The sequence below is a fragment of the Tasmannia lanceolata genome, unplaced genomic scaffold (genome assembly GCF_043159265.1).
Source record: "Tasmannia lanceolata isolate RefF3 unplaced genomic scaffold, GAP_Taslan_0.1 ptg000007l, whole genome shotgun sequence".
NCBI lineage: Eukaryota > Viridiplantae > Streptophyta > Magnoliopsida > Canellales > Winteraceae > Tasmannia > Tasmannia lanceolata.
The window spans coordinates 9,834,324-9,850,649 of NW_027518684.1; the positions used below are offsets into that span (position 1 = coordinate 9,834,324).

General features: G+C 39.3%; 1 protein-coding gene across 1 annotated transcript in view; it reads left to right on the forward strand.

Annotated features, from left to right (window-relative positions):
* Positions 1-15,246, forward strand: part of LOC143881803 (AP-2 complex subunit alpha-1-like) — a 38,167-nt gene extending 22,921 nt beyond the window's left edge. Inside the window, exons 14-27 of the mRNA XM_077385091.1 lie at positions 36-101; positions 2,959-3,065; positions 3,157-3,261; positions 3,406-3,526; positions 4,107-4,289; positions 4,390-4,632; positions 7,497-7,577; positions 7,691-7,855; positions 7,961-8,047; positions 8,143-8,268; positions 12,109-12,189; positions 12,268-12,339; positions 14,506-14,585; positions 14,674-15,246. Of these exons, the coding sequence (XP_077241206.1) occupies positions 36-101; positions 2,959-3,065; positions 3,157-3,261; positions 3,406-3,526; positions 4,107-4,289; positions 4,390-4,632; positions 7,497-7,577; positions 7,691-7,855; positions 7,961-8,047; positions 8,143-8,268; positions 12,109-12,189; positions 12,268-12,339; positions 14,506-14,585; positions 14,674-14,809 (1,653 nt within the window). The 3' untranslated portion in view covers positions 14,810-15,246. The remainder of the gene's footprint in view (positions 1-35; positions 102-2,958; positions 3,066-3,156; positions 3,262-3,405; positions 3,527-4,106; positions 4,290-4,389; positions 4,633-7,496; positions 7,578-7,690; positions 7,856-7,960; positions 8,048-8,142; positions 8,269-12,108; positions 12,190-12,267; positions 12,340-14,505; positions 14,586-14,673) is intronic.
* The last annotated feature ends 1,080 nt before the right edge of the window (positions 15,247-16,326 follow it).

Genomic DNA, 16,326 nt, shown 5'->3' on the forward strand with positions numbered 1-16,326 from the left:
ATCATATAATTCTCTGACACGTTATACCTTCTTAGCCTTATGCAGCGGCCAAGGCAAGAGAATATCTTGATAAGCCTGCTTTGCACGAGACAATGGTCAAGGTGTGCAACTCTTATGATTCTTTTTATGTTTCTCATGAAATTCCAGTATAGCTAGGAGCATATTTTATAGTTACAGGGATGATTGTCCTTAATGAGTTTTTTTCCTCTCTTAAAGCTTTCGTTGAAGAAATGAGTGTATCCTATGACTTTCCAGGGATAACATTTTGATAAATGGTACCTGCAGAGTATATTCTGATCACATTTTCAATCTCCTATTCATTCACACTCTAAAACGAAGGATTCTACTGATCCAACTGCGACTAACATGGAGGACTTGATCATATACGAGCTCTAGAAACACCCTGTCTTGCTAAACTATCCGCCATGATATTTGTTTTCGTGTTTGATGAATCAAATAAATACATGTCATATCAATATGTCAGTCCCTCTCAATTTCTCATCTTCAGTTTGTGAACGACATTTTAATTTTAGCTAGGAGTCAGAGGAACTAGAGCTGAACTTGAAGCTCATATTAAGATGATTTATGGCAGTTTTGGGTCTTCGCGTCAATGTGAGGGAAAGTCTCAAAGTGGGTTTTAATATTCTGGAGGGAAGGGTTACGAATCTTGCAGTGGCTTTTGGTTGCAAGGTGAAGTCATTACTGATTTTGTATTTAGGCCTTTTGTTGGGGATTGGTATCCCTTCAAAAGCTTTATGGACATCCATGTTGGAAAAAGTGAAGAGGAAGCTGACGGGGTGGAAGAATGGCTATCTTCCCCTCGGTGTGAGGATTATTAATTAAGGCTTCATTACCCAATCTTCCTACATATTTTATGCCCTGATTTAAGATGCTTAGAGAGATGGCCAAGCGGATAGAGTGTACAAAGGGACTTCTTGCGGTAAGGTAAAGAGGAGGGGAACAAGCTCAAGCATTTTGTGAATTGGGAAACGATGTTAAAGCCCAAAAGAAGAGAGCATATAGAGTTGGGTAATACTGTTATTCGGAATAAGGCCTTATTAACGAAATGTTTATGGAGTTCTGGGAAGGAGAACGACGCTCTTTGGAGGAACTCCTTCTCTGGAAAATATGGGGAGGGTTGGGGAGGATGAGAATGTAATGTTCTAGGTAGAAATAAAGGTTCCATGGCACGATGACCGGTCTCTGAACAGAGGAGTTCTTGTCTCCGGTTGGATACTTGGTGGGAAGGGGGATAGGATTCGTTTGGGCTAGACGTGATGGATAGGAGCTCATTCCTTTTTTTGTGAGTGGTTAGGTGGTCATTTTTTATGCAATTAGTTCCTATACTCGTTTAGGTTAGTGAGGGAAAAGGAAGAGGAGATTAAAGTTCTGGAACGCTATGAGAGAGAGAGAGAGAGGTTCAGGATGAGTCTTTTGCATAAATCCTAAGGATTCAGAATTGTACATCTTTGTTTGGCTTTTTTTTTTCTGAATGGTAAAATTAGAGGGGTGCAATACGAGGGCTTCCCAGGAGGTCACCAATCCATCTTTGTTTGCCTTCTTGCCATCCTTGAGGAGGTTTATATTTCTTCAATAGAGTTTGGTAGTAGAATTTGGTTGAAGGAATTTCAGAGGACTTCTTGGTAAGCTTCTTTAAACAACTGATGGCAATTTGAATTGGGAGGGAGGATATGAAAGGCTCATATTCTCGTGGGAATCCATGGCTTTAGTTGGATGACTATTTGGAGGCCAGTTTACGATTTTGGTGCAGCGTGCTTTGGGTCTTTCCTGCTATGTTAATTTATTTTTTATGGATGGCATATTTCTCATATTGGGGAGAGGGCAAATTTTTTTGGTAATAGATCCCTGTTGTGGTAATTTGAATTTTATGTGAAGGACAAAATTGTCATATGTTTAGGACTCAACCCCTTTTAGGAAGACTCCATGGAGATTAAAATCATGTTGGGAAGTTGGTCTGTAGCAAGGGACAAGTTTTAGGGTGTTATTATGCAAGATTTTCATGAAGTGGAACGAGATCCTTAGTGGCAGATTGGTGAAGAAGCAAAGACCTGGTAGGTGGACTTTCCTCCCCGTGAACACCATCAAATTTAATTTTTACGGCTGCTTGCTTGTGAAACCGGGTCTCACTGAGTGGAAGGGGTGTTCAGAGATAGTCACGGGGAGGTATTTTGAGCATTCTTTGGCCCTATTGGCAGTGGAATAAAAAACTCCTTTGATTTGCCCGAGTTAATGAATATCAGTCATTGACTCGAACCATTCAAAAAATAAAAAAATAAAAATCAGTCATTGACTCATTCAAGTTGACTCCTTTTTACCTTGGCTGAGTTCTCGTCTGAGACCGAGTTTTTAAACAATGATAAACTGGGCTACTTGTATAGTTGTATAGGCCGTTGGAGGACAAGATTATTAATTTATGTAAGGGTAAAGACTAGTTCTTTAGACGTACCCTCACGCACGCACACACTCACTCTACCGAGGCACATAAAGACAGTTGTATGTATGGTGCTAGTCATTCACTCTAAAGAGGCACATATGACATTGTATGTATAGCCACGTCTGCAGGCAGACAATTTGCACTGTGATTTCACATATGTAAATCATCATTTCACCTAAAAAGTAGGCGACCTGATCGGTCCTTATGACATGGTAGGTTCCATGTGCAATATTAGCTGTGCAAAACCCAAATTGCAAAAGTGTCTAGAATTCCCTATATGTGTGTGTGTGTGTCTATATCATTTTATCTCAGCAGAGTTTCAGTTGCAAGTCGCTGATGTTTAATACGCCATTTACAGAATATTTTTATTCTTTGGCCTTTGGCTTTATAACATTTGTATGTGACCTGCCACTTCATCAGGTTGTTAGTTCAAATTGGAGCATTGTATAATATTCTGGCAATTATTTAACATGTTGAAGTCTTTTGGTTGGCCAATGCAACAGGTCAGTGCTTATCTTCTTGGAGAGTACAGCCACCTTTTGGCCAGAAGACCTGGTTGTAGTCCTAAGGAGATCTTTGCCATCATTCATGAGAAGCTCCCTACGGTGTCGTAAGATGACTTACCTTAAATTTCTTACCTTTGCCAGGCAACATAAGACCTTTTTATCGACCCAGTACCCTAAGAATGTCATGTATTTCAGGACTGCTACTGTTGCAATTCTTCTTTCAACATACGCTAAGATCTTAATGCACACTCAGCCACCAGATCCTGAATTACAGCAGCAGATTTGGGCAATATTCAACAAGTGAGACTGACCCTTATTTATTTTTCTGTTTACTTTCTGGTAGTAATTTTCTGTGAATATCTCATTTGGTTCGAGTGCTATTTCTCCTGGCTTCATTCCTAATGCTACATTGAAGATTTCTTACTCAAATGCGCATTTGTTCAGATATGAGAGTTATATTGATGCTGAGATACAACAACGGGCTGTTGAGTATTTTGTATTAAGTAGGAAAGGTGTGGCCTTGATGGACATATTGGCGGAAATGCCCAAGTTTCCCGAGCGCCAGGTACACATATACTTTGAATTGGTCCCATCAAACTATGCAAACATGTATCGTGTGTCATAATAATGTCGGATGACTCCTTTTTCCTAATAAAATTTGCCTTTCAAAAAAAATATGATTGGATGAGTTTATTTATAAATGAAAGACGGGTAAACATCAGAGAGAGAAAGAAAAGAAGGTAACTTCTTGCTTCAGTCACTATCATTGGAACTGATATTTTTGCAGGAGCACATTTTCAGAATTAATGGGGTTCTAACCTAGGTTTGAAATTTTGATTTCGGTTTCGGCCGAAATCCTGAAATTTTGGCCGGAATTCGGTAATTTAAAAAAAAATCGGCACTGTGACAAAATTTAGGCCAAAATTTGTAATGACCCAAAAAAATTGGAAAAAATGAAATTTTGGCCGAAATTGCTGAATTTCGCCGAATTTCAGCCGAAATCCTGGACCGACACCGAAACAGTGTACTTTTGGTGTCGGTTCCGGCTGAAATCTGATCTGCCGAAATTTAAAACCATGGTTCTAACAAATATAGAAGGCTATCGAATGCTATGTTGCTAACTAAATTTTTCTCTATCAAACTAGTCTGCCTTGCTGAAAAAAGCGGAAGATACTGAAGTTGATACTGCAGAGCAAAGCGCCATCAAATTGCGGACCCAGCAGCAGACATCAAATGCTTTAACTGTAACTGACCAACCGCCGGTTAATGGATCTGTACCTGTTAGTCAGCTTACTCTTGTCAAGATGCCTAGCACAACCTATAACAAGGTGATACTGATTTCTCCATGTTTGTTGTCAGACATAGTGTTGCTGATATTGCTGGTATGTTATAATTAGGATTTCTACTCAACATTTAAACCATCTCCAGGATGCCAACTTTGTAGAACAAGGATTGACCCAGGCAAATGGGACTTCAAGCAGATTAGATTCTCAAACTTCCCTACCTTCAGAGGATCTTCTTGGTGATCTTTTGGGCCCTTTGGCTATTGAAGGGCCTCCAGGTGCCGGTGTCCCAACTGAGCAAAATATGGTCTCTGGACTGGAGGCTTCTCCCAATGAATCAGATGCCTTGGCGCTTGCTCCCATTGGCGAGCAATCAAACTCAGTCCAGGTACTACTGTAATTATCGCTCATGTGTCTATAGTGAAGTATTGGGTATTTCACAGTTCAGGTAACTCTAAAGAAAATTTGCAAAATTATTTGATGTAGTGTCATGCCGTTTAACAACTTTGTAAGGGTATTTCTGGTTAAAAAAAAGTGACCTGGCATTCTTGTAATTTTGTGGCCGAGTGAGACCATTCTTAGTCGAAGCTAGCTCAAATACCCTCACTGAGCCACAAAATTACAAGAATAACAATAATTTTTATGAAATACACTGTCTTCACAATTATATAAACTTGTTGATTAGATCGATGTGAAATTTCAAAATCTTTTCACTAGACATAAGTCACATAACAGTCCAAAGTTCAAATACCCTCACAGAAGTTGGAAGTACTTTGTGGGAGTTTATGGAAATCGTATACAAATCATGGTTGTTCAAAGGAGTCCATGGAAGCTATGAAAATTTAATATGAAACTTCAAGAAATGCTAGAATAAGTAGACATATGCACTTAGAAACCCTCACACAACCAAGACCGCCATCCATAATGGTTTGACAAGATCGAACACCTAGTGATATGCATTGTTGCACATGTCTGGAACAATAAGGTTCATTCTAAATATAGATATTTCACATGTTATGAACGTTGATGATCATGCCACATCTTTTTCTTTTTAACTTACTCATTTTATTAATGGAATTTGTGTTAATATTTCGTAGATATATAGGTTTTTTATTACGTAGGTTCATGTAAGGGATCAAACTTCGGACTTCGGTCCCCACGTAAGTCGACACATGTCTGTCAAAATCGACACATGCCGGTGGAAGTTTAAAACCATAAACTCAATACCTTACACCAAATTCAATATTAGGATGTCTGATAGTTAATTAAATAAGAACTCCAACGCGGTGATACCTACCAGGGCCCACAAACATATCCACGTGGTCCTTTAACAAAACAATCTCCCCGTGGAATTCATGGGAGTATTACTATGTTTCGCTATATATATATATATATATATATATATATATATATATATATATCTGTGAGCGTGCGTGCGTGTGCGTGCGTGTGCCAAACTTTAATCTTGCTACTTCAATTCTAAAAAAATATCTCAATTGGCCCAAATCCTTGGTTTGCACCTGTTCTTGCAAATATCTTTTCCAGGCATCAATACTTCTTTGATCATTTCCTTAGATAGGGTAGTTTAAATAGTTTTTCGTTGGTTTTATATAGCCTTTTAATGTTATTATTGCTGAGTTAGGATGAGGCTCATCATAATTAGTGGTACGTTCCTTTGAAACATATATATAAAGAACTTTATGGAAGTGGAGTTAGACTTTACATTCCAAAAGTTGCCGCCTTCCCTCTATTGCTTTTCTTCTCACTTTCTTTCCTCCTGTCATCTCTTCCTCGATCTCTATGACTTGTGTAGTTTTGTCTAAGTAGTATATTTTTGTGCCACTCGAGAAAAGTAGGATATTTTTTTCTTGTGTGTTAATAGTTATCATCAATGCTTTGAAATTCGGAATTGTTAATGGTAATAGGAATCGAACCGTATTGGATTGTAAATCATATCATAAACGGTTTCTACACACAAGTGTAGATAAGTTATCTACACTAGCTTACAATATAGTGGAGGGCATATTGTTTGGGTGATCCAAACCATTCATTTGACTGGCCCTCACATAGATAGGGTGTCCACAAAAAATCAGCTCCATAGGATCATCCCATCCCTACGATTTGTGGAGGTAAAATGGACGTGTATAAACCTTCACAAATCCGTCCATTTTTGCCTCCACGGTTCGAAGGGTTAGGATGATCCTATGTAGCTGATTTTTTGGGCACACCCTATCTATGTGAGGGCCCATCAAATGAATGCTTTGGATCACCCAAAGAATGTGGGCCCCCACTGTATTTTAAGCTAGTGTGTAGATAACTTATCTACACTTTGTGTAGAAACCGTTTTCTCATATATATATATATATATATATATATATATATATATATATATATATTCATAAACAAGTCAGAATAATAAAAAATAGTCAATTATTCATTTTTCATTCAAATCCATTAATTTAAATAGAAACTACCGTGATTAGTTATTCACCATCATAATAAGAATTGTTTGGTTGCAAACTTGTCACATACTAATCATCTTTTTCCCATCCAGACCTATGCATATTGGACAATAATCTTAAAAATAATAAGACACAAGATCTTATTAATTCTCAAAGTCTCAAATATCAATTATTAAATGGTAAATCGCCGATGTTGCCCTCATTATAGTTCTCTCCCTCATCAATGTAAATAATCCCCTAAAGCACTTGTTTTATGCTTGGTTAGTTCAAACCGATTCGATTCATTCGAACTCCTCTGTCTTCTTCCTTCTCACGAGAGGGTTTTTGAAGGCTTCTTCTAGTGCAGAAAGGAAAGGGAGTCTTTCGAAAGAAAATCATATTTTCTTTTATATAAATCTTAATTAGGATAAATCGCATGAGTCACAGGAATCATACGATTTATGATCGAATCATAAGATTCAATCGAAATTCTCAAGTTCATACAAATTAAGATTCAATCATTGGGTTTAGATCAAAATTCATAACATTTGATTTGAATCGTAAGATTTGAATTGGAAATCGTAATATTTTCAAAACAATAAATGACATTTCCCATGATCCAACCTTTTATGTTATTGGGTGTTTTTTATGATTATCATGTTGTTTATGTATTATTTTTCTCAGATATTGGATTGTGAAATTCATAACACAATTACCTGGTTTTAATGTCAATTACATGTGCTGGCTATCATGCTGTCCACATTTTCTATTCATACATGTTCCCAGCTAACTGTAGCACACATGTTTGCAGCCAATTGGAAATATTGCTGAAAGATTTCACGCTCTTTGCCTCAAGGATAGTGGTGTGTTGTATGAGGACCCTTACATTCAGGTTTGCTACCTCTTAGGAACTGAAAACATCATTGCTCTCTTCAAGTATTGATGTTGTACTTGGATACAGTCACTGTAATTGAGTCTGCCTAATTTTGTGGCCCACCTGGTCAGATTGGCATAAAAGCAGACTGGAGAGCCCATCAGGGCCGTCTTGTCCTTTTCTTGGGCAACAAGAATACCTCCCCTCTGCTCTCAGTTCAAGCTTTGATATTGCCTCCCGCCCATTTAAAGATGGAGCTCTCATTGGTTCCTGAAACTATTCCTCCAAGGGCACAGGTAAAAGACGATGGTAATATGTGTAATATGTGTTCTCTGGTTTTATGATGAAATCTATAGGCTCCACTTATCTCTATTCTTTCTTTCCTTTTATCCTATGATTAGGTGCAATGCCCGCTTGAAGTTGTGAATATTCGCCCTAGCAGAGATGTAGCTGTTCTTGATCTCTCTTATAAGTTTGGAACAACAATGGTACTGTACTAAAAACAGACATTCATGGGCTTTATCTTGTGGAACCATGGGTGGTGGCAAGCTTCTTGACTCAAGAATTTGTTGTTTTTATCTAGGTGAATGTCAAGCTACGCCTTCCCGCTGTCTTGAATAAATTTCTCCATCCTATATCAATGTCCGCTGAGGAGTTCTTTCCCCAATGGAGGTCACTTACTGGACCACCTTTGAAGCTTCAAGAAGTGGTAAATTTGTTTTTCTCTATCAATTTTTAGCACAAAGTAAATTTCTTGATCTCATTTATCATTTTTTTTTTTTTGGTTTAAGAAAATATACAGACATATCTAACATAATATAATATAGGACAGTGATAAATCGACCCCCATGATATCTTATATCGACCCACATCTCTCTCTCTCTCTATATATATGGTGGTCGATTTATCACTACCTGTATAATATATATATAGGGAAATGTTATCAGCACCACTGTATTTTGATGATCACACTCCTCGCTTTATTAAAAGTACGGTATGGCCCGCACCATAGGATGATCCAAACCGTCCATTAGATGGGCCACAGCCTAAATAGGCATGCCTCAAAAATTATTTCCATAGGTTGATCCTAACCCTCCGATCTGTAGAGGGACTGAATGTTAAGAGGGTTGATCCTAACCCTCTACAGATCGGAGTGTTAGGATCAACCCACGAAAATGATTTTTGGGGCACAACCTATTTAGGCTGTGGCCCATCTAATGGACGGTTTGGATCATCCTATGGTACTTTTTTATAAAGTGAGGAGTGCTATCATCAAAATACAGTAGTGCTGATAACATTTCCCTATATATATATATATATATATATTATGTATAATAGGCTGCTTTTTTTTTACCAGGTTTATATTGTTAATCAGCATGATAATGTTTGACACTACTAGCGTTTACTTGTTACTAGCAGAAAACCCATTTAGGGGATTCTCATTTGGTTGGTTGGTTGGGTGGGTGGGTGGGGATCATTGAAGCTTTTTCCCTTTATAATCCTTTGGTGGATGTCGGTACCTCTCTGCTTAAGTTTTTTTTTTTTTTGGTACCTCTTTGCCTTCAGTTAAAATTGTGAAATGCTCCTGTTGTGCCACCTAGAGTGGAAACATCAATAAACAAGATCAATATGTGTGATACTTTGTAAAAGAGAATGTTTGGGTTACCCTGCATGTGTTTCTTGTGTATTGAAGAAAAAGACTGGCTAGCCAGATCTTAGTTCATTCCAAGTTTCATAATGGCTTTTTTTATAGTGATAATAATTTTATTAAATAAGAACGGATATCAAATGCACTTCAGAGGGTAAAGATTCCCCATATAAAATGATCCACCAGAAGCTCCTGATTTGGCTGTGTGTGTGTGTGTGTGTGTGTGTGTGTGTGTGTGTGTGTATATATATATATATATATATATATATATATATATATATATAGAGAGAGAGAGAGAGAGAGAGAGAGAGAGAGAGGGTTCCTGCAAACATGTGCAGGTAACTGACCTGCACATGAGTGCAGAAACAGGGTGGGGGCCACATTTTTGTGGGGATCAAAACCATTCATTTGGAAGGCCCTTCCATGGATGAGGTGTGGCCCAAAAATCAGCTCCATTGGATTGTCCTAACCCAATCAAAGGTGCATGGGTGTGGGTGGGTGGGTGGGTGAGGGTGGGATGGACAGACACTGTGTGTCCATGTTTCTGCCCATTTTTCCCCTCCACAAATGGCAGGGTTAGGATGATCCAATGGGGCTGATTTTTGGTCCACACCCTATCCATGGAGAAGGGCCTTCCAAGTGAATGCTTTGGACACCCAAAAAATGTGGGCCCCCACCCTGTTTCTGCACTTGTGTGTAGGTAAGCCACGTGTGCAGAAACCCTTTCCTCATATATATATATATATATGAGGAAAAGGATTGTACACTTGACCGTACCTAAAGTTAGGTACGGTAGAGTGCCAAATCACATGGGTCCCCCATTTTTGGTGGGCATCTAAACCATTCATTTGCAAGGCCCCATCATAGATAGGGTGCATACCAAAAATCAGCACCATTGAATCATCCTAACCCCTCCAAAACTGGAGGCCAAAATGGGCAGATTTGTGGACAAACACTGTCTGTCCATTTTGGCCTCCACAAATGGATGGGTTAGGATGATCCTATGGAGCTGATTTTTGGTATGCACCCTATCTATGATGGGGCCTTGCAAATGAATGGTTTAGATGCTCACCAAAAATGTGGGACCCATGTGATTTGGCACTCTACCGTACCTAACTTTAGGTACGGTCGAGCGTACAATCTTATTCCTCTATATATATATATATATATATATATATATATATATATATATATATATATATATATATGAGGAAAAGGATTGTACGCTCGAGTGTACCAACCTTATGGTACGCTCGAGTGCCCAATCACATGTGGGCCCACATTTTTAGGATGATCCAAAGCATTCATTTGAAAGGCCCTTATATAGATGGGGTGTGTACCAAAAATCAGCTCCATAGGATCATCCTAACCCATCCATTTGTGGAGGTCAAAGTGGACAGACACTGTTTGTCCACAAATCTGCCCATTTTGCCCTCCACTTTGGAGAGGTTAGGATGATTCAATGGAGCTGATTTTTGGTACACACCCTATCTATGATAAGGCCTTGCAAATGAATGCTTTGGATCACCACAAAAAAATGTGGGACCCATGTGATTGGGCACTTGAGCGTACCATAAGGTTGGTACTCTCGAGCTTACAATCCTTTTCCTCTCTCTCTCTCTCTCTCTATATATATATATATATATATATAGAGAGAGAGAGAGAGAGAGAGAGAGTTTATATGATGGGGGGCCGTGAAAACACGTGAAGTCTAAAAAACTAGGTACGGCCCACTTTTTTTGATGATCCAAACCGTTCATCTGTTTGGGCACAACGTAAATAGGTTGTGCCCCAAAAATCATTTCCATAGGATGATCCTAACCCTCCGATCTGAACTAATCTGAATATGGAGATTTCCAAAAATCATTTATGGAATCTTCTACAGATCGGAGGGTTAGGATCATCCTATGGAAATGATTCTTGGGGCACAACCTATATCGGAAAAGTGTTGCTACTTGGTCTTGTAGCTAAGCTTATCTACTCGGTCGGGTTAAATACAGTGGGGGCCCACATTGTTTGGGTGATCCAAACCATTCATTTGAAATAGGGTGTCCACAAAAAATCAGACCCATAGGATCATCCTAACCCATCCAAATGAATGGTTTGGATCACCCAGACAATGTGGGCCCCCACTGTATTTAACCCGACCGAGTAGATAAGCTTAGCTACAAGACCGAGTAGCAACACTTTTCCTTATATATATATATATATACACACTAGTAAAAAACCTCGTGCGATGCACGGGCCGACAAAGAACTGTACGGACCACATCATAGGTTGATCCAAACCGTCCATGTGATGGAACACAACATCAATAGGTTTTGCCCGTAAAATCATTTCCATAGGCTGATCCTAGCCCTCCAATCTATAGAGGTTTCCATAATTAAAAAAGCATAAAGGAGGGGGGTAGGATTGAAATTATGTGGCTTTAATGGGTGCCTTTGTTAAAAAGCATAAAGGAGGGGGTAGGATTGAAAATATGTGGGTTGAATGGGTGCCTTTGTTAAAAAGAGTCAAAAAAATGATGTGTAATTCTCATAGAATTTTGGGAGAAATTCAAATAATTCTCTCCTTTTCTCTTCTGCTATATATATATAATTATGAAGTGGGTGTTTTCAATTGTGGTGGTTTAATTTACTTGTTTAGGTCGTTAAGAGGATGCCCATTGGTTTTAGAAGGGAAATACAATTGAAAGCTGTTGGATCATTGATCATTTAATTTACTTTTTTTATAACGATGTACCAGTATATGGATCTTAGTAATGATTTAGAAGGGAAATAGAAACTTTCTTTTGGCCTCATGAAGCGTAGCACACACGCCACTTTTTGTTAAAGGACTGTTTATGTGAACTGCTGTTTTGAAAGGCATGCATGGCACTTATATCTGCTTATGTTGTTGCAGGTTAGAGGTGTAAAACCATTATCTCTCCCTGAGATGGCAAACTTGTTCAACAGCTTTCAATTGACGGTTTCTCCTGGACTTGTAAGTTACTTTCTCGTTTTTGCGTTGACTGCTTTTACTATCCTTTGGAACTGATTAAACATCGATTTTGTGTTTCAGGATCCAAATCCGGACAATCTGGTTGCAAGTTCTACCTTCTACTCAGAGAGTACTCGAGCAATGCTTTGCTTGGTAAGGAGTGAATGCCTTCCTTTTCTTGCTATTGCGTTCCATCCACTGGGGCTTGGGTCTTAACTGTGTTTAGTATACTTGGCAAAGTTTTGAGGTGGCTTACTCTTTTTTATCTTTTTTGTCCCAAGCTTTTGGTTTGTTCCACTTCTTGTGCAAGTCTCCCGAGTATTTTGAGTTTTAACCAAGAATTTTCTAGTTCTTGATCGATGTGTTGTTCTTTCTTTTTTGGAATGCTAGCAAGAGACTTTATTTTAAAAAAAATGAAAACATTACAAAAGGAGTAAAATTTGCACAACTTTTTTCCTTTTACAATCCCTCCTGTTAAGGAATTTGCCATCGTTCTTAAATTAATTTGTTTATCATCTCAAAGTAAACTTAAATCAGCTACCTCATTAACATCCCTTAAAATGTGTAGAAAACCTTCTTTTTTTTTTTTTGAAGACTTTTATTGATACTGAAAAATTACATGATAGGGGACAAGCGGTCCCCCATTAGTAGAACAATCCTTCGGTAATACACCAAGATAAACGGATAGATACAATCAGATAAATTGGCTTTACGAATGGTTAGATGGTCCCATTCCCCTTGCTTGAGATGAGGTAAATACAGTGATTTCCTCCATTGTAACCCCATTTTTTGCCAATTGATCGGCCATTTCATTGGCAGATCTTCTACAATGTTCAATCTTTGGATGGATTATGCGCACCAAATGACAGACTTCAGCAATATAATTTCGAAGTCTCCCAGGGCCTTTGGAATTCTCCTTTGCCCATTCAATTGTGTTGGTAGAGTCACCCCCGATTATAAGTGGTCCTTGGATATTCTCGTGCCACCATTTGGGACCAAAAAGTAAAGCCCTTATTTCAGCCTCATTTGCATCACAGACCCCTGCTGGCCCCGAGTAAGACATTAAAATATCACCGTTTCCATCGCGGATCACACCCCCTATCCCTGCCTTGCCTGAGTTGCCGATTGAGCTTCCGTCGAAGTTCAGCTTCATCCATCCCATCGGTGGTGCTACCCACTTTGGAGTTATTTTTCCCACCATCGTCTTTTCCACCATCATTTTTTCCAGTTCTGCAAGGTTTGGCCAAGTCCATAGGATATCCTACTTTTTTCTTTCACCTATGAAATTTGTTATATTTTTGTTCCAATTGCCATCCGATCCACAGTACTTCTTTTTCCACCAAAAATCCGGTTGTTTCTTTCCTTCCATATGTTCCAGATAATTGCGTATGGAAGTAATTTCCACATTGCCTGTCCAGTTTCTCCTAATAGGCCTCCATTCCAGTTTAAAATTACCTGTCTGATGATCCACAGTACTTTTTCCACCAAAATCTGGTTGTTTCTTTCCTTCCATATGTTCCAGGTAATTGCATACGGAAGTAATTTCCACATTGCCTGTCCAGTTTCTCCTAATAGGCCTCCATTCCAGTTTAAAATTACCTGTCTGATGGTCTTTTGAAACACCCAATCCACACCAAAGTATCTCAATGCATAGGTCCACAATCGGTGAGAAAAAGGGCAGTGAAGTAGCAAATGATCAAGTTTTTCCTCCGATTGCTCACATAGAACACACCTCCTAGCGAGTTGAAACTTCCTTCTTTAGTTTATAGCATGTATTAATGCCTTTATGTACCACTGTCCATGCAAAGGCTGCCACCCTTGGGGGAGCAATTGTCTTCCAAATGTAAGATTGCCGCGATGCCTTCCGGTTCCCTCGGTTCAGAGAAGAAAGGAATGGTTACAGAAAAGTCGCCTTCCAATTCTGGTATTCATACACGTTCGTCTTGTTCTAGGGGCGAGCAATAGAGAGTTTAATATATTAAGAAGAGATGCAAAGTTGTTGATTTCATCCTCTCTAAAATGTCTTCGCAGCCTAATGTCTACCCTGCTACATAAACCTGAAATTTCAACTATCATGCACCCAAAAATCTCCACGAGGAGCCCAAACAATTACATGTGAAAGTCGCCCATAAGCCATGCTTGCCACTTTTAAGTGCCTAAAGATGGGTTTTAAACCCGTCAAGTTGAACCAAGTTGGGGGGAAACTTGACTTGGCAATGTTTAACATCAGCTCATCTAGTCTGTAATTAGGTTTAATGTCATACTTCTTGAAGTTGGTTTATGCTCATTATCTGATAAAACCTTGTGATAACATTTTAGATTAGAGTTGAAACCGATCCTTCAGATAGAACCCAACTCCGAATGACGGTTGCTTCAGGGGATCCTGCTCTAACATTCGAGTAAGTGAAATCCCCTTACTCTTCAATAATTTTACTACTCATGGTTTACTCTTGGCTAACAACATTTTCTGTGAGTACTTCCCTACAGGCTGAAAGAGTTTATCAAGGAACAACTGGTTAGCATACCCACTGCCCCCTCCACTCCACCAGCCCCTCAAACACAACCCCCCGTTGCTACTGCAGGATTAACGGATCCTGGTGCTATGCTTGCCGGTTTGCTTTGAGGAAGATGGTGATCAATGTGGTGTGCCAATTTGTTTACTATGGTCGTACCTGAGAGGGGATCCTACCCTGCAAGTGATGACGCAATTGCAGAGGTGGAATTGCATGGGAGAGGATTGCGGTGCGTTGCAAGGGCTGGCGGAATAAAGGTGAGCTCCTTGTGATTGTCATAGTGTTGGGAGTGGATAATTTTTGGGGTGGGAATTTTTTTTTAGATTCTTTGGGGCATGTAGTTCTGCTCCCTAGCGAGGTATCGGTTTGTTGGGTGATCGGTCATTTCCGATTTTCAGGGTTATTGTCTGTAATCTAATATTTGAGAATGTATTAGGGCATGGGTTACTGAACTTCTGCAATAGTTAGCATTTGTGGCCAATTCTATATTTATGTATCCAATAATATGATAAAGTAAAGAAAAGAAAAACTGGAGTGGGCTTTGGTACCTTGTGTCTTGTTACCTTCCGCAACTTTTAGGAGCATACATCTCTTTTACTTTTAAACTCATTTGCATCAATTTATGTGTGTAATGTTTGAGAAAACCTAGGGCTGCAACTCGAGCCGGGTTTTACCCGACCCGCATCGACCCGACCCGAAAATAACCTGGGTTGGGTTCAGGTTTCATGGGTTTCGGGTCGAGCCGGGTTGAGCATTCAAAAGCCCGCATGAATCTCGGGTCGAGCCGGGTTTGAAGGGGCCCGACCCGACCCGACCCGAGTTACATAAGTTATAGTATGTACATTTTTTTCTATTGTTAGTTAAAAGTTAAAAGTGAAAACCCACGCACCCACTGTTATTGTGTTATTGTATGTGAGTGTAATTTCTGCTTCTATGAGTTGAGTTGATTCAAGTGTTTGACTCAGCATTGTTTGATTGTAATTACAACATTGTTTGATTACAGCATTGTTTGATTCAAGTGTAATGTGAGTGTAATTGCATCATTGTTTGATTCAAGTGTAATGTGAGTGTAATTTCTACTTCTATGAGTTGAGTTGCCTTGCCAAACAAGAATTTTCCTTAAAAATTTGCGTCAAAGTGAAAAAACCCAACTCGACCCGAGATTTATCATGGGTAGGGCCGGGTTTGGGAATCGTGGGTTTTCCGAAAAAAAACCCGACCCGACCCGACCTGAGATATTTCTCGGGTAGGGTTGGGTTCTCCAAAACCCGACCCGCCCGACCCGAGTTGCAGCCCTAAGAAAACCCCTCAAATCAAGTCCCACAAAAACATGTCATTCCCTTCCCCTCTCCCTCCTATTTTTGTCTTCATATTATTGGGTTATGTTTATATTTTTGAAAAGCAGTAATCATCTTTCATCAGTCATTCTGCTCTAGGAAACTGACCTGTGTGTGTTCTATTACAAAATATGAGCAATGTTAGGACCCCATTTTACGTATTCTTATACTACATGGACATTCTTTTGTAAATGAAAAGTGATTTGACGACGCTCAGTGAGGGAGCGGCATCCTCAAGATTTTCACTCTCCCTAACCTGAGATTTTCTCTGTGCGTCCTACATTTCGGCT